Here is a 16,908-nt window from a genome sequence, read left to right on the forward strand (position 1 = left end):
CGATCCAGATGCGATTCGGCTGCCGTCCAGGGAGAATGCTACCGACCGAACCCAACTGCTGTGGCCCTTGAGCTTCTGTACCTCCTTGCCCGACTTGGCATCCCAGATGCGGACGGTATCATCGTCCGATCCAGATGCGATTCGGCTGCCGTCCGGGGAAAATGCTACCGACCGAACCGAACCGCTGTGGCCCTTGAGCTTCTGTACCTCCTTGCCCGACTTGGCATCCCAGATGCGGACGGTATCATCGCCCGATCCAGATGTGATTCGGCTGCCGTCCGGGGAGAATGCTACCGACCAAACCGAACCGCTGTGGCCCACAAATGTTTGAAGACATCGACTCCAGATTTTCTCGACCACCGGCTTTGTTAGCACCCAACGGGGCTCTTCTTTGACAAACATTCGACGGATGATACTGTCAACGGGAGTAAAGAGCAATGCTGATATGTATGTCTGCAGTGGCGCCTGTTCGATAATCCACCGGTTCAGTAAAATGAACCGATATGAGTCTTCGACAAGATTCATAAAATCGTCCATCCTTGCCTAACCTAGGGACTTAGTTATCTGCTGTTCAAAGTAGCAGAAAGTCAGAACTTACTTCGACGATAGTTCTAAGCCTAGCAAGAGAGAGGACTCCATTCGAGGTAACGCCGAGGAGGCTCAACGCTTCAAGCCAGTGAAGGAAGTGGTCGTGGAAGAACGCCTTAATCAAGTCTCTTATTCGGATGCTCTTCTTTGATCCTGCGACATACCGCCTGAAAGTGTTTGCTACCCGGTAACGTCGGGAGCCTTGTAAGTCGGCCTTATCGGCTTCACAGACATGGTCGATCCAGTATGTACAGGAGTATCCCACTGGAAGTAAAGGATCTTCTGTGGGTGGCCGCGCCTGCACGTCACGGGTGAGCACTCCTGGATGCACCAACTGATACACATCTCGCTGTAGTATTTTCCCCATCGCCGCAATTGATCTGTCGACAATGCTGCGCTGAACAGCGTGTTTCCCAGACGGGAAAACCTTATTGACGGCGGTGTCACTGACTAGGTAGTCCTTGGCCGATTGGTGAATCGGATAGACGTGGTTGTCCATCAGCGTGAGAAAGGAACCGCACATGTCGACAATCCTCTCCAGATCAGCGATTTCGTACCCGAGCCCAGCTATCGTTTTGAGCTCGAGGATGTGGAGAGGGCGGTACGCTAAAGTTGCGACTGAAAGCACAGCAAGACACGAGTCTCGGTAGTCACTCGTAGACTTGTCAATATCTCCCATCATCCGATCGTAAAGCGCCGGTAGGCCTGGCGGTGTCTCGTCGACACGGCGAATAGCATCATCGGCCAAGGCAGTATGGATAGATCGCAATACTAGATCAACCCATAAAAAGGTACCCTCAGCCTTCTCGAGCAGCATTTGTTGAACAATGGTTCGCTGGACAGGGCTGGATCGAAGTGATGAAACTTGGGCTACCTTGTGAATGATGTAAGTTTCGATCGCCTGGGACACGGCTTCCGAGTTCACCTCCAGGCTTAACTTCGCTCCCGGGTTCTCAAGCGCGAGGTTTCCGTCAATGTCGACCCGGTTACGGCTCGTTAAGATCCACTTAAGACGATTTTCTTGGAAGGCAGTTTCTCTAACCAGGCTAAGGAGGTCCGGCAGACCGTCTTCACATTCATCGAGAGCGTCAACAGCTAAGTACACAGTATCCGACCGCGAGTGCTGGATCATCTGCCTGAACACATTGGACAGCGCGTCAAAGGCATTGGCACTGTTGTTAGTGACATCGAAGATGCCCTTGCCCATCCGGTCGCAGTCACTCTTGAGGTACGAAACGAGACTGACGTCCTGGACCAGCAAGAGGTATATGAGCCCTTTGAGAACGGCGACTGCATTGTTTAAGCGGTTATCGGTATTCTGGCAGAAGAAGAACGACAAGGACGAGTTGGCGATGGGGCGGTCAAGTCTGATCTGAGATTGAAGTTGCTTGATGATGGTAATCAACAGCATCGTCTTGCCCTTGCCGGCAGCGCCCTTGATCCAGAGCAGCTTGGTTTCGCCGTCTTGCCACTTCAGGTAACTGGGATGGGAGAGAATCCAGCTGGACGAAGCTTCGTGTAGCCCACCCTTTGTTCTTTCAATGCGTAGTTTGTCGATGGTGGGATCGGTCCACTTTAGCTCCTTGAGTAGGACGTTTCGTTCGGCTTCACACGCCGTGGATGAGTATATACCTGTTCGGTATTAGAGACGTCTTCAAAAGTCGGTCCGGGAGAGATACCGTCTGGCAGTGATGGCGGAATTGCAGACGCTTCTTCTATCGCTTTCCGTATCAGCGATGGAATACTACTAGCCTTTGTCGCCAGCTCCATCACGCGACTACTGGCCAAAAGCTGGATATCCTCTAGTATGCCCTTCATAAGCGATTCCACTGTGCCTTCTTTGCCTAAGGTGCGGGCGGCAACCAGGTATCGCTCCATTCTCGAGGCATCAGCCTGCGGGATAACATCCCCAAATATTTTCTCTAGTTGTGTTACCCTGTTCTCACAGCGTTGTAAGATACGGCTTATTGCTTTGCAGGAGTTCTCGTCGGGGCTGGTGGTGTTCAGGTGTCTTGAGACGGTTTCGAGGGTTTCGTGGACCAAAGGGAGCCGCATAGCAACATCGCGGAAGGCTTGTGGGAGGCCCGAAGCATTGTTGGCGGCGGCGTAAACCTTCGTAGTCGCATCGACAATAGCGATGATGCCAGAGATGAGGCCCATGATCTCGGCGCCAGACATGTCTCCAGTTCCTACGACAATGTAGTTAGACTCTCAGCTTGGTTAGGTATGGTAAACCCGTGTCGTACCAGTGTAAACACGCAAAAAAAAAAAAGCGTTTCAGAAGTTGGTCAACCAGACAGCCTCAGATAGGCATGGCAGACTTTGTTCTGAAAATCGCAATCGACAAGGCAGAGTCGATTGATGAGGGGGTGGGCTGCAACATTTTGGGCATCCTGACCGCCCCGCGCTTCGCGCCCGCGCGTTGCTTGACATGAGCCAATAGAGAAGCGCAGAGCGAGCCGCTACTGACGAGCGCTTGCTCGACGTGCATCAGCGAAGCGGCTCTGTGCCCGACGAAGCTATTGGTTGAGGATCACGCCGCGGATGATTGCTCTGGTGAGCTTTAACTAGTCGCCGCGCCAGCTTCGGCCATCGGCTGCCAGGGGATGAGTGGTCGCCTTCCGTTGTGGAAGATAGACGCGTCTTGGCCCGTCAAAGGCCTTGATCTGCCGCGCTCGAGCCGGTCGGTACTCGGTAAGGAGTGCAAGGAGAGTTTCTCTTTTAGCAGCCGCCAGCTTATCACGTGGCCTCGCGGAACAGGTGCTTTCGGTGGTGTCGCGGGCTTGCCCATAGGGCATTGGGGAAAACTGTGGCTATTTGAGTGCAACACTAATTCCTTGGGATTTTTCTCTAAGGGAGGACCTACCTAGGAAGTGATCGTGAGATGGCGGCGTCGGCACAACCCGCGGCAGTGATCGAGGAGGCCGACCGCTCAATCTTGCCGAAACGACCGAGTCGCGCAATAAAACCGAGCGCGAAAGTCCGCGAAGCGATGCAGTCAGTTGAGGATGTGGCCACCACGTCGAGAAGAACCATAAATAGTATTACGCCGAGTACCGCATCGAAAGGAACACCCGGATTGGGAAGCGGGAGCGGAACCAATGGCCAGGCTGAAGCGGGTAAAACAGCGCTCCAGACCCTTCTAGAGGCAATTAATGAACAGCAAAACAAGACACGCGAGACAATTACCGAGCAACGAAACATGATTTGCGAACTGTGCAACGTGGTCAGCAAGCAGCAAGACGCGATCCAACGGCTCTGTGAAGAGCTGAGACAAGCCCGCGATATGGTCAGCAAACAGCAAGACGTGCTTCAGCAGCTCTCTGAGGAATTGAGACAAGTCCGAGACTAAATAGGCACCGTTGCACAAAACGCAGCCCTTCTCCATACAACTCAAACGAGTCCGAGGGTGTTTAATGCAGAAGTTGCTCGCACGCTGCCAGCAAGTCAATCAAGTGGACTGCGAACTATCTCCTTGTCGAACACAACGCCAACGACCTTGACGGATACACTGTTCTGCACGGTCGATACGTCTAGAGTAGAGGAAAGAGAGAAAGGGAGACTCCAAGTTGCAGACATAAGGAGGGCAATCGAGGCAGAGATCCAGACACACGAGAGCCAAGGAAACTGGCGTTGCGCCGCAGTAGTGAAGGAAGCCAGGAACCCAGACCGTATCAGAGTAATCTGCAGGGACGAAGCGAAGTTGCCCTGGTCAAGGCAGCAGCGCAGAAGATCACGGTGCCGGGAGTACGCACAGAAGATCGACACAATCGCGGGAAGGAACTCCACCAAGGATGTCAGGATGGGGGGCCATGCAAGGGTCCACGTCGGCAATGTATTCACCGAGGCAGTTGTACATCGTGAGATCCTCATCAGAGATCAGACGATCAATTCAGTAGAGACGGTGGTGGCGACGGTGAGTCTGGAATCCAGATTGGAGATACGTACGGTGGCAAGAGGTTGAGTTCTCCACTTGGTACGTACCTTTCTGCCACTTGGTACGTACCTTTTCTGCCACTTGGTATGTATCTTTTCTGCCAATTGGTACGTACCTTTTCTGCCACTCGGTACTTCTTTTTGCCGCTGAGATATCACGGTCCTATATTTTCTTAACAAAGGGCTTTTCAAGCACTACTTCCCAATGTTCTCACTAGCTGGAAGATAGCATATATAAACGTCACGTGAAGAATGTATAAATTATCTACTCTATTTCATCTACCAACGACTATAAGGCGCGCTGCGTGAAGTTCTGTTTGGAATTTACATAGAAGGAGTCGTGGACAATTGCACCTTCTGGTGGAATGCCTCTAGCACCTCGGGGCATTTCTCGAAATGGGCAGTGGGTTCCCAAGAATTGTGCTTCTTCCCACACCCTGCCCACTTGACCAGGTACTCCAGTCCCGTTTTTCCCTGTCGCTACATCAAAATCTCCTCGACGTTATAATACTCGTCGCCTTGAACCTTCTTAGTCGTAGGGGCAACTCTTGAAGAGAGAGCACGTGCCGTCGAGGAATACCTCCCTCCTAGTGACTTGCGCCGCGGGATTTCTAGTACGCGGTCATGTTGCCCATAATTCGTACAAGGATTCCACGTGAACTCCACCTGAAACGTCGCTGCCCTGCCCACCCAAACGCGCTTGAGGACCGCTTCAAGTGGCCATTCCTCAAAGCTTGCGAAATCGGATTCAAGTGCCCCCTCTTCCAAAGCAGACGCCCCTGAAAATTGCGGCCCGGAATTCCTGCGCTGGCTTTGGCGGCGCTTTGGACCTTGGCTTGGTGATGGTTGTTGAGCCTGTAGCGATAGGGAGGTTCTGCGAAGAGGTGCCTGCCTCATGGGCGCTCTGTTTACCTTGCGGCGCTTCCCTTGTGGCGGCTGAATGACATCCCCATCTTTGCCTTGCTTGACGTCACTTTCCACACTAGGGAAGCAGTCCTCCTTGCTATCAGTATCGCAATGACGCCGCTGTCGACAACGACCGGGGTACTGCTAAAGGTTGACCTTCTTCACGTCGGGCAATTCGGTGGTACTAGCCCTCGTTGTTCCAGAGCCTTGCTTCACGTCGCGGCCGAACAACACATGTTTCCGACGCATCGCCCTAGTGTCGGGGGTGGGGAGAATCCCCGCAGACTTCACCGGCGAAGCTTCTATCGCCAGAGCCAGGTTGCTCTACTGCTGCATTGTCTTCTCACTAGTCGATTTGGACACAGCTCGATGGTTTTGGAGGGCGGGGGTGCCATCCTCATCCTACTCTCTGTCTTCCGGAAGGAGAGGATGGCGTTCTCCGTCACTCGCTGGATTGCTGTCGTCATGGTAATCAGGGTGTTGCGAGAGGCGGCAGCTGGCGGACCTCAGTTGTAGATCAACCCCACGGCTGGAGGCGACGTTGTATAGGCTCTAGGGCCGAAGGCGTGGCTCAGTATCCGCTAGTTCGAGCTCAGTAGTACTCTTTGTCATCCGGCAGTGTAGGTGTTCGTGCCCGCTCTTCGCTATCATCTAGGATCAGATGATGGTGCTCTGGGTTACCCTTCTAACTACTATCGCCGCAGCGATCATAGTACTAAGAAAGGCAATGGCTATCGGATTGCTACTGTAACTCAAACCCAAGACTAGAGGTAGCTAGGCGTGGACTATAAGGGTCCAACATAGATTGCAACTAAGCAGCACGTTTCTACCGGATCACCGCGAAGGAAAATGGGAACGGCCTATCCCATTCTCGCTACCAAGGCATATAGAACCGTCGTGATTCGACGTCGTTCCGCACGGCTTTCCGGACGGCCAGGGAGAGTCAGACAACGTCTCTAGAGAAGGCCCTAGGCTATCTCTCTATTGCTACTCGTCTACAACCTCATCGTCTAGGCCAGGCTCACTAGTGACCGAAGGCTTTAATACGTCGATATCGTCGGGAACAGTATCGGGACTTTCGCCTACATAGGCATATTAGCAAACTCGCCTACCCGGGAAAGGAAATTTAGGTACATACCTACACTAGCAACACCGCTAGATTCAAGCTTTTTGGATGCAGCAGCGACGAGCTCGTCAAGCAACACGAAAGACATGTCGGATCGGCCATCGTCAGAATCGTCATCGGACTCGCTATCAGGGATCAGGATCGCATTGTTCTACAACTTCAGCTCCACCACCATGTCGAGAATCATGCGCATCCTGTTGTGGCGGCGGCGGAAGGAAAGGAACAGGGTTCCCCCTTCCGAAGGAGAAGCCCGCGATTCGCAGGGCAAGGGCCTACCGCCACAGGGGAGTTGTAAAAGACCTAGTTATCGAGGCAGACTATTGCCATCTCGCTACTAGTGATAATGCGCGCTAGTGAATTGCAGAAGATGTCAAAGATTTAGGAAGAATGGTCCCGGAAGTGTTTGGTATGCAAGCTATTCACCTTCGTATTCCTATAGTGTCGGGGAACGTACGAAATATATCTGTGTGCCGAGGAAGGGCGGACCCGATCGCTGAATTGGCAAAGAGCCAGGCCTCGCGCTCTCCGTCGTCACCAAATTCCCAACCCCTGTTCGCAATGAGGAACGTGCTCGGCCGTGAAACGTCTCGTTCCATGCGGTTCCCCAGTATGGTGCGGAGAGGAACGGAATATCGATTCACCAGTCCCTCGCAACTCTGCCAATCATGCAATTGCCGAGAAAGAAAGGAGAGGGCCCAGGAAAAGGGAGCCGTCGCAGGACATCGTATCGCCACGTATCACGGCCCTTGCCCTGAGGCCCCGTGGTCCATGACGTTGCTAGGGGTTGCCGAGAGCGGCTCAGCCGAAGCGGGGGTTGGCGCATCGTCTCCTGTAACGCCTTCCTACGTCCGTCTGCATACGCCTCCTTCATGTCGTCCGGTTTCTAGTACTACCCATGGCAAGGCAGAATCTCCCCAGGCAGTCTCACACGCGCCATCGAACCCGATCTGCCTCGCCATCGGTGAAGCGAAGGCAGCGGCGCCAGCAAGGCCACATCATCGTTTCGGCGGCCGCATCGGCCTCCTTGACTCGGCCTTGCCATCTCTGTTCGCTGCGGCCGGCGTGTGGCCCAGAAATGTTACCTGCATCCCCCACCATAGCTGCGCTGGCATTCGGTCCGATTGTTCTGCGATCTGCACGCCGAGACGCTCTGCATCCAAGCGAGAGGAGGCCCCCTGGTGTCTCCGCATGTGTTGAAATCGATACCTGCGGCAGTTTTCTGACTGGCCAGGACATGCAGGTCTTGTAAATTGCACGCGGGAACGAGGGGGCCGAGGATCTGCCAGGCAGGCATGGATTCTGATCCTACGGATGAAATGAGGCACCCTGGAAAGCAGAGTGGAGGGGAATGGATGAAACGAGACGTCGCTGACTGGGAGAAACAAAGCAAGTGTTGGGTGGCTCCAAAGGGAGAGGAAGCTTGATGTCGAGACCAGAGTTGAGCCGAACGGCCCTCCTGTATCTCTTTGGAACTCGTCCCCATTGGACCGCGTCAAGGGCTCGTTGTCGGCTCGGCCTTTCTATCCCCGTCCGCCGCAGGCTGAATCACGGCGTGTAACCCAGAAACAGATCACAGTCAATTAGAACGCGAACATGCCCTTCTTGTAACCATCTCTTGCAGGCTCCGCTGTAGCTGCGCCAACATTCGGTCCGAATACGAGATTATCTAGGAGGCGTCTTCGTACCTAGCAAATTGGGAATGTCTGCATCTGGAGGTCAGTGTCTCTATATCGGACGCAGTTGACATCTGCGGCATTTTTGTGACTGGTCAGAATCAGCATGCATTGCAAACCGCTCTTACAGGGGACCTACCAGGCAGACGCGACGTTGCCCGCCACGGACAAAGGGAGGCATCCTGGATGGCAGAGAGCAGGCGGATTTCGATCGCTTAGTGTAGATGAAGCTCAGAGTCGAGTTGAAATTTTAGAATAAGGCGAGTGAAAGCCGTAATGAGAATGGGCCGGAACGCAAGCGGTAAGGAGAAGGGCTCCGGGGAAATAGCTGCCAAACAGCGCAAGTACTCCGCGAGAGGCGATAGGCGAGGCTCTGAGGCGACGGAAAGAGGGGAAGGCAAAGGGTGGTCGGTAGGGAAACGCGGCCGCCTTGGCGAAATGAGCGATCAGAGAGGTATTGGCGACGAGCGCATTATCAGGAGGCAGGGGCCGAGTGAAGGAAAAGGGAGAGGAATGAAGGAAGAAGTCGAGAGTACAACAAAGCGACATCAGAGAGGATCGGCTCGTATTTATGTTGCGGGCGTAGCCGGGCCGTGCGAGCACACGAGTCTGACGCAGCGCTATACCCGATGGGAGGGCCGCCAAACCCGGCGGATGCAACAGCATGTTCTGCATTACTAATGCAAACACATGTGACTATCCAGTATTCCAAGTCGCTATATAGGTAGTTTGATGGTTATATCATAAGGATCTCTCGCCGCACCATAGCATTTTTCTCACTACACTGTAGTTCCTACACCGCCTTCCACATTCGGCGCCAACTACTATACTGCCTACAATATACTGTTATACTCTCAATTGAGTATAATATAACTAAGCTCAATTGAGCTAAATTGTCATGGAATGACCATTGTTGGCAGCCCGAGGGGCTGCAGCCGGGTCCGCGGGACGTCTGGCGACCAATCATTCAACGGACCAATCAGAGGATTATCACTGCCAAGATCAAGCCGTCACTAGTGATAATGGGAAATCACTGTCGACAACGGAGTATCAACAGTGAATACAGAACAGTCACTGGTGATAGTCGCCAGGGCATAGTGAAACAAGGATTATATATACTAGCTAGATAGTCACTCGTTAGGAGGACCTTCAGAAGGTTCTCCAGTAAGCAATGCAAGCAGTTGTCTTTACTACTGTGTGAACACTTGCTTGTGCACTTGTTGTAGACCCTTTGGCTCTACCGAACCTCACCCCGTTCAAGTCAACCTTCAGTCTGAGGCGTCCCTTTCAGTGGTAGGGGACCGAGATTCGTCACATAAATCTAGCTATTTAATATTATCTTCGTAGAATCGTATACGATTTTCTTACCTAAACAAAGCTATCTAACTAATCTACACCCTACCCTACAGTCTACCCTACACCCTACCCTAGCCCTACCCTATATTCTATCCTCCTTCGCTAGCAACAACATTGTTTACAATATTGTTGTTAGCGTCGTTAGCTTGGAGGCTATCCTACTAGTACCACTATCGCTATCCCTATTACAGTCGCTAGATCGCAGTCATAGTCGCTGTCGCTATATTATAGTCGCTGTTGCTATATCGCTATCGCTATATTACAGTCGCTATCGCTATCGCTATCGCTATCACTATCGCTATCGCTATCGCTATCGCTATCGCTATCGCTATCGCTATTGCTATATCGCTATCGCTGTCGCTATATCGCTATTGCTATATTGTAGTCGCTATCGTTGTCGCTATCGCTATCGCTATCGCTATCGCTGTCGCTGTTGCAGTCTCTGTATTGCAGTCGCTGTCGCTGTATCGCAGTTCCAGTCGCTATCGCTATATATAGAGAGAATGGAGGATTGAAGTGGAAGATTGAAGTGGAAGATTGAATTGGAAGATTGAAGTGGAAGATTGAAGGTGGTAGTATTACTTGAAAGGAAGGGGGTGTGGTGGAAAATGCAGCAGTATGTGGAACTACGGTGTAGTGAGAAAAGACTACGGTGCGGCGAGAGATCCTCTATATCATTGGTTTGATTATTCGGCATCCTGTTGCAACAGAGACGCTGACTTGATGTGCAGTATATAGCAGTTTGATCTTCAGGATTCGTTCCCATTATCCCACACTTCAGCTTAGCAGTCTGTTCCCTGGATTCCAATCGCTGATGCGGAGTAGCAATTAGACCATTCTCTTCCAACCTTCAGCCCTTGACAATCTGTTTGCCTTCATCCCAATCTTCCAACCATTGACAAACCAGTTGACGTTCTCAGCTTCTGTCTAGAGCGACGTGGACCTTCGAAGCGTTGCCAAACCGGTGCGGCCCAGCTCGTCGTTCGGGGCGGCGGCCTCCGAGCCTTCCACCCCGTCTCTCGAGGCGGGACGATAATTTGCCATCTTGAACGGGGGATATGTAGCACCCGGCAGCGGGGGAGTCAGAGGATCGTGATAGACGACTTCGGGCGTCGAGCGATCCCACCAGTTGGTGATGATGCGGGCCGAGCCGGGGTTGCTGTCCCGCTCGTACGGCTTGTCCGGGGTGAGCGGGTGCTCGATGAGCGGCGGCTCGTTGTTGAGCGGCAGTCGCTCTCTGTTTCCGAAGTAGTGCGGAAAGCTGCGATTTCCTGACGGCATGTCGCCGGGCCCCGGGATGGCCCTGGCCTGGGTGCGCACCTTGGCGGCTTGGACCCGGCGGACTGGGTCGGTATCCGGGAGGTCGGTTAGGGAGAACTGGCGTCCGGTTGTCAATGGTGGCTGCACGCGGAAGGTACCACGGGTGCGATCGGCATGGGAGCTACGATAGGGACCCGGATTGGTAATAAGGCGAGGGAAGTTCTAACCTGTGACGATTGAAGATTGTCGGATGAGTCCGATTTGGGAATCCCCTCGGTCTTGGAGGACTTGCTTGCGACTAGGGTCACAGCATCCGGCTCCAAACGGACACTGCTTTGAGCGACAGTCACAACCCCCCACGGAGCATCGGTCTTGTCTACGAGAATCGAGGTATTCCCCAGACTGGCGGGCGGACAGAAGTTGACAAATCCGCCATCAGTGTTGCGTGATGGGTCGCTGCCCGCGTTCTACGGACGCGAGCTCGCTTGGTGGTCCGAAGAAGAGCTTCCGACATTCAATGAAGATAGATCGCGCGGGTAAAGGAGGCCGGCATCCACATTGCGGAGCGTATTGTCGATACCATGAGGAGGCGTGAGAGGCTCAAGGTTCGAGTGCGTTGCGAACCCAACGGGGCTTATTGGGCAAGTGCCAGGGCTCTCCCTGAGACCGTCGGCTTCATGGTCTTTCCTGAGACCGGCCTCAGGATGCTTGTTGCGATCGGAGTCGACTTCAGTATGCTCGCGGAAATGGTAGTCTGGCTCGGGAGGGGGAGTGAGAAGGAATCCGGACCTGGAGCGATCCATCTCCCTCCCTGAGAAATGATGATCAGTAGTTCTGAGTCAGTCAACGGGTATCTTGCATCAAGACTCGATCAACGAAAGCGAAATTATGAACTTGGGGAGGATACAAGCATGACAGGGAAGCATGCCTCCCTATATACTTGTCTCCCAGTTGGTATTGTACACGAGAGGCCGCCATCATTTCTAGGATACGAACATCTGAGTCTGACTTTTCGGCCGGCGGATCTACCGTCTGTCTTCCCCCTTCTTACTGGGCATTTTAATGTGGGTGTAACTACACTCCATGCAAGAGAACAAAGAAACTTGGCGTTTCACAAAGTCTCGGCCTCATGGTAGCCACTCGCTTCTGCATGCTCTCAACCAACAACCAACAACTGCCGCCGAGCCACGGCCGTGGCCGGACACATGACAAAAGTCGACCAGACAGTAGACCAAAATTCAGGTCCGGATTTTGACAACATGAATGAAACGAGGCCGCCGGGAGAGTCACGACTTGACATTTGAGTCAGGGATACTCTTGGGGTTTAGATGACATGAGAAAAGATGCGGCAACACTGGTATCAGTAGTCCACACGCATGCAGTGGCTTCTTCAAAGTGCTTATATTGCTCATTTGAGAGTCTAGACGTTCGGAGCGGACAGTGTACAGCTTTTTGTCCAGGTCTGGTATCCGTTGGCGTTGTGGAACACCTTACGAACCTATGGATGGATCTCAGAACTTCAAGTCGCGCAGTGAGTGAGTGCCCCTGAACCTTGATAGCCGATCGTTGACTATCGCATAGTGTTTTATGTGATACCGAATCGTGATACCTATCACTGATTAAAGTTGAGATTAACTGTCTGTGTATACTCCGATCTATTTGGTACGCTCAGCCTTGATGTTGGTTGGGTCGACTTCTTCCATGGGAGCAGGAGGGTGATGATTAGGCGATCTACTCTTGATTACTAGTAGATACACACTTAGGTTGGACTCCGCTCGGCGGGCTGAGCGCCAGCTGTAAGCTCCTCGTGTATTACCTTTTGTCTGTTGAAAAGAGAAAGGGGATTACAACCGTTACACATCTCAAGGACCTATGACTCTCTGGTGGCTAATCTCCAATTGAAACTCAAGATGCTATATAGTCATAGTCATTGATTACCAGTTCTATACTATACATTTGCCTAATTCTATACTATACATTTGCCTAATATCAGAGCCGATATCACAGTGAACTGACCCCTGGAACGCTTTGAGCTGAATCTCGTATTAGTAGCTAAGTAGGTACTTACAGCCCTTCATCATCCCTTATTCATTTAGGTAAAGGTCTCCGAGATATTGCAGAGTCGGTGAGATCCATTCGAAGGCCCAACAGCGCAAAGTCTAGCTGAACAGTAGTAGTGTCTCCAATGGCACCTCGCTGACCCGAATTGGCGCTAGGTATGACTCCCTGCTTTACAACACTCGCAACTCCGTTCGCGTCTACGTGACCCGATTCTAAAAGCTCGCTTCATACTACTAGTAGAACTACCAGGGAATCATGATCACCATACTCCATACTCCGTACTGCGTGAAGGGCTGAAGGCGGCGTCTGGCTAGACAATCGACGATTACCCGCACGAATGCAGGAGACTACTGTTATGGCTTTCATTACAAGCTATTGCACCATGCATTCAGAGTCATTATCTGATCGCATACGTTATTAGTGAAAAAGACAAAAAGGAGGTCATAATGATCTAGCAAAAATCAATCAATGTTTCAGGGGCTTGGCCGGGGATTGAACCCGGGACCTCTCGCAACACAAGGCTATAGGGTTCTCCCTAAGCGAGAATCATACCACTAGACCACCAAGCCAATCAGATGCTTCTTCGGCTCGTATTGTCAGTTTGAAGAGAACGGCAGCGCGAAGGCGACAACGCTTCTAGGAGATATCCCTCCTCACATACTATGCTGAGACACCAGTACCCAGCAGTAGAGTGCTTTGGTCAGCTGTACTAAGGAGGTATTACCGTGGTAAGCGGGCAGAGAAACAGCAGCCGGCAAGAAGCGATACAAACGTTTGCCCAAATAGCGGGAGCCTTGACATAATTGAAGAGCCGTTTAGCAACCACGAGGCGCTAGGCTTAGAGTATTGGGGCCGAAGCCGGATCAAAATTCCATGGCATCCGTTCCATAAAGCGACAGTCGCGGGGTATTATTCGCCCAAAGTATTGTCCTCCTCTTCAACCCCAGCGTAAGCACGAGAACCACCCTCCTCCTATGAAGCTAACCAGCATATTTCATAGCTTCTACTCAAAGGTACTTCTTCAGCAGGTTCTGAAGAGCGCCAGGGTTCGCGCCGACAAACTCATCCACCTTGTTGCCGTCCTTGAACACGAAGAAGGTGGGCATGGCCCGAACGTCGAGCTCCTGGGCGAGATCCGGGACGGCATCAACGTCAAACTTGGCGAAGTAGATCTTGTCCTTGAATTCCTCGGACTCGGCCCACCTGCGTAGGGAGAGAGAGATCGTAGGTCAGTTCCAATGTCCGGTCCGAGCACAACCACAAAGCAGACAGCAGGCCGGGGCACACGTACTGGGCAATGATCGGGGCAATTGCCTTGCAAGGGCCGCACCATGTCGCGAAGGCGTCGATGAGCACGACGGGGTTCTTGGCGATGGTCTCCTTGAACTGTTCGGGGCTGTGGAACAAAGCAAAAGTCAGCGGACGTTCGCAAGGCTGCCCAGCAAAGGGGAAGCGGGGAAGCGTTGGGTGCCACTGCCCGTTTTCAGGGACCGACTCACGTAGCGATAATGTGGATCGTCATTCTGGGCAGGCTTGTTGTGAAATGTCTTGATTTGATCGGAAAAGCAGATATCGGTGAGGCTCGGAGAGTCCTGAATGCGGTGGGGAACAATCTCGTCGACATTTGGGAAGAGGTGGGGTTGCACGGCAAAGGGAGTTTGAGGTTAATAAAGACATTTTCACAAGGCTTCACGCCAATGGCGCATGATGTAATTCTGCTGGGCGGGATTTGTCAGGGACGGATGACGCCAGAGGCAACCCCACCTGCTTTTATTCGTTATGCCAAGCCCTAGCTGCTTCCCGTCCCTGAAGGGGCCCAATCAGTTGATGCTTCCCAACACCAACTTTTACCAGAGAGCACCAGAGCACCCCATGATTCCAAATCATCCCGCTTACTGTATCGGGTACAGTACATTTCACAATGCCACAAGATTTTGATCGCAAAGTCGGTGTTTACAAATAGCATGCCTTCGCGTTCCCACTCCTTCCATCGTCGGCTGACGCAAGATGGAGCAAGTGAAAAACCAATGCCCTGGCTTGATAGTTAACGTGAGTATGACTCCTCAAGTTGAAATTCATCTTCAATGCTCTAGCTCCTTCTGATGGCCATTTCGGTCATAGCGGTACAAAGTCCCCAACTGAGCAGGTACTACGATGAACAGATGATGAACAGATAATCAACGGAGAGCACAGATTCCTCAGTCACACCGTGTCCCACGATTCCAGGAGGCTAGCAGTCTAGTAAGCTTCTTTGACTCAGAGGTTTACTTCAGTGGGATGAACTGTCTAGCTGGAGATATGAACATGTGGCTACTATCTGATGTCGGCGAGACAGGTGCTTATTCAACATTTTTGAAGACTCCCACCGTTAAAGCACCCACTAACCAATTGAGCTTTTTTTTAGGTTGAGTCTTGTACTGCTACCTTGCCGCTGATCTACTATATACCAGCATTTCATACTAGTATTATGAATCACCGTCCTCTCTCATTGAGCATCATGATCCCCACTCACAGCCTCACACAAACACCGCATTCTCACAAGCCTCTCCCTCCTCACACCGCTCATACAGAGTCAACCACGCATCACCACCGCACGTCTGGCCCTGGTCCCCGACGCACCTGTAGTTGCACGTGGACAGGCTGGCCAGGGTGGTGGCGGGCTGGCGGGTTGGGGCGTACGAGTTGTCGCACCAGCACTCGCGGCTCCACTCGGTCCCCGCGAAGCGGAAGCCGGCGTCGGAGCAAAAGGCCATGCATGCCTCGTTGGTCATGTCGTCGGCCGCGCGGAAGGCGCCCGCGAGCGTGCGGAACGGCCCGTCGTTGGCCCACCGCTCCTCCGGCGCGCAGCCGAGGAACCGCCACCCCAGAGCCGTCATGTCCGTGAATGCGGGAATGTCGGGCGGCGTTGTGGGCGTGAAGGTGGGTGATGTACTGGTTGCGGGGATGGTGCTGGTTGAAAAGGTGGTGCTGCTGACGCTTGTGGGTGGGACGCCGTCGGTTGGGATCAAGACGAGCGTCACTCTGATGCACTCGCGGTCGGGGTCGGTTACTGATTATGGTGTTAGTGGAATGGGCGCTGAAAGGGGTGGGTTCAGTGGAATGCGAGGTCTCGTACACTCGTTGCCCGGCGGGTAGTAGCGGAACTCATGGCTTCCATCGAACGCGTGCCGCACACAGATCCAGCCGCCTTCGGGCTGGTTCTCCCAAGTGACGAACTGCAGCTCAATTTGCACCTCGTCCGTGTCTGGATTGCAGGCATACGTCGGTTTGAACACAGCTCTGGGATCGCCCCGGCCAGTCATGAACATCTTTGTGGTGTGGTCGATCTCGGAAAACTGCTGCCCGTGTTAGTCGTCGCAGTCTGCATTCTGCAACTCATGTGAGGGGAGGAGATGCCCCACCTCGCCGCCAATGACAGCTCGGACGCCGTTGGGAATGTGGTTGATGACGCCGTCTATCAAGGTCAGATCGTACGTGGGGACACCAACGGGTCCGATGAATAGATGTTGGTCGCCGCCGCCTGCCTGGAACAGGTTCATGTACTTGTTGTGGACTTCAGGGCGGGATGCATTCTGCACCTGGGCCCGGAAGGGGGTGGTGATGGTGTTGGGGATGGGATCCGTGGGGAGGGTACACCCCGAGGCGACAACCGCCCCAGCAAGCAGAGCCGACAAAGTTCCGTGGTTTATCATCTTGTCAAGCATATACAGATCTTATGGTGTCTTTATGCTTCCCCTGTCTAACGGAAGACTGATGATTGAAATGGTTGGAACCTCCGGGACCGCCTGGCTTTGCTTTATACTCCCACAGCCATCGCGGTCCCGCTCTGTGTTAGGGAGGTGGATTCAGGAGGTAGGGAGGAGGTGGTCAATACAACACGGCAAATACTAGTAGGTAAGGTAATTGCTGCTTTCAGCGCTAGTCTAAGGCCGAGGCTTTCGTCGATCGCCCTTAAGCCTCTCCCTGCGGGAATCAGCTGGATATTCGCCTCTGGACCCTCGT

The 16,908-nt window shown here is 52.9% G+C and overlaps 7 protein-coding genes and 1 non-coding gene across 8 annotated transcripts; 1 reads left to right on the forward strand and 7 right to left on the reverse strand.

Moving 5' to 3' along the window:
* On the reverse strand, positions 1 to 2,766 carry N656DRAFT_686568 (uncharacterized protein; the record flags this gene model as incomplete). The annotated part of the gene is made up of 3 exons (XM_064810624.1): positions 1 to 465; positions 599 to 2,220; positions 2,268 to 2,766. Coding segments are annotated over 3 exons (2,586 nt in total), but the record flags the coding sequence as incomplete, so codon positions are not given.
* Positions 2,767 to 3,119: 353 nt separating this feature from the next.
* N656DRAFT_426804 (uncharacterized protein) lies at positions 3,120 to 3,988 on the forward strand. Its single transcript, XM_064809617.1, has one exon. It carries the CDS (start codon positions 3,473 to 3,475, stop codon positions 3,938 to 3,940), a length of 468 nt encoding a protein of 155 aa, XP_064665946.1. The 5' UTR covers positions 3,120 to 3,472; the 3' UTR covers positions 3,941 to 3,988.
* Positions 3,989 to 6,417: 2,429 nt separating this feature from the next.
* N656DRAFT_801768 (uncharacterized protein) lies at positions 6,418 to 6,644 on the reverse strand (the record flags this gene model as incomplete). The annotated part of the gene is made up of 2 exons (XM_064818163.1): positions 6,418 to 6,512; positions 6,569 to 6,644. 2 exons carry the CDS (start codon positions 6,642 to 6,644, stop codon positions 6,418 to 6,420), a joined length of 171 nt encoding a protein of 56 aa, XP_064665947.1.
* A 1,462-nt stretch (positions 6,645 to 8,106) lies between these two features.
* On the reverse strand, positions 8,107 to 8,946 carry N656DRAFT_426557 (uncharacterized protein). Its single transcript, XM_064809616.1, has one exon. The coding sequence runs from the start codon at positions 8,902 to 8,904 to the stop codon at positions 8,461 to 8,463; it is 444 nt and encodes a 147-aa protein (XP_064665948.1). The 5' UTR covers positions 8,905 to 8,946; the 3' UTR covers positions 8,107 to 8,460.
* A 1,074-nt stretch (positions 8,947 to 10,020) lies between these two features.
* N656DRAFT_784126 (uncharacterized protein) lies at positions 10,021 to 11,192 on the reverse strand. The gene has a single exon (XM_064816095.1). The coding sequence runs from the start codon at positions 10,864 to 10,866 to the stop codon at positions 10,513 to 10,515; it is 354 nt and encodes a 117-aa protein (XP_064665949.1). The 5' UTR covers positions 10,867 to 11,192; the 3' UTR covers positions 10,021 to 10,512.
* Positions 11,193 to 13,383: 2,191 nt separating this feature from the next.
* N656DRAFT_t131 lies at positions 13,384 to 13,475 on the reverse strand. Its single transcript has one exon. It is a non-coding gene; the product is annotated as a tRNA-Pro (tRNA).
* Positions 13,476 to 13,913: 438 nt separating this feature from the next.
* On the reverse strand, positions 13,914 to 14,428 carry N656DRAFT_771768 (thioredoxin; the record flags this gene model as incomplete). The annotated part of the gene is made up of 3 exons (XM_064813883.1): positions 13,914 to 14,109; positions 14,198 to 14,302; positions 14,406 to 14,428. 3 exons carry the CDS (start codon positions 14,426 to 14,428, stop codon positions 13,914 to 13,916), a joined length of 324 nt encoding a protein of 107 aa, XP_064665950.1.
* A 762-nt stretch (positions 14,429 to 15,190) lies between these two features.
* Positions 15,191 to 16,802, reverse strand: N656DRAFT_784132 (WSC-domain-containing protein). Its single transcript, XM_064816096.1, has 3 exons — positions 16,308 to 16,802; positions 16,022 to 16,241; positions 15,191 to 15,955 (listed from the first exon to the last, which is right to left on the reverse strand). The coding sequence occupies exons 1-3, from the start codon at positions 16,596 to 16,598 to the stop codon at positions 15,423 to 15,425; spliced, it is 1,044 nt and encodes a 347-aa protein (XP_064665951.1). The 5' UTR covers positions 16,599 to 16,802; the 3' UTR covers positions 15,191 to 15,422.
* Positions 16,803 to 16,908: the final 106 nt, after the last annotated feature.

Source organism: Canariomyces notabilis, assembly GCF_033297395.1.
Source record: "Canariomyces notabilis strain CBS 508.74 unplaced genomic scaffold N656scaffold_32, whole genome shotgun sequence".
NCBI lineage: Eukaryota > Fungi > Ascomycota > Sordariomycetes > Sordariales > Chaetomiaceae > Canariomyces > Canariomyces notabilis.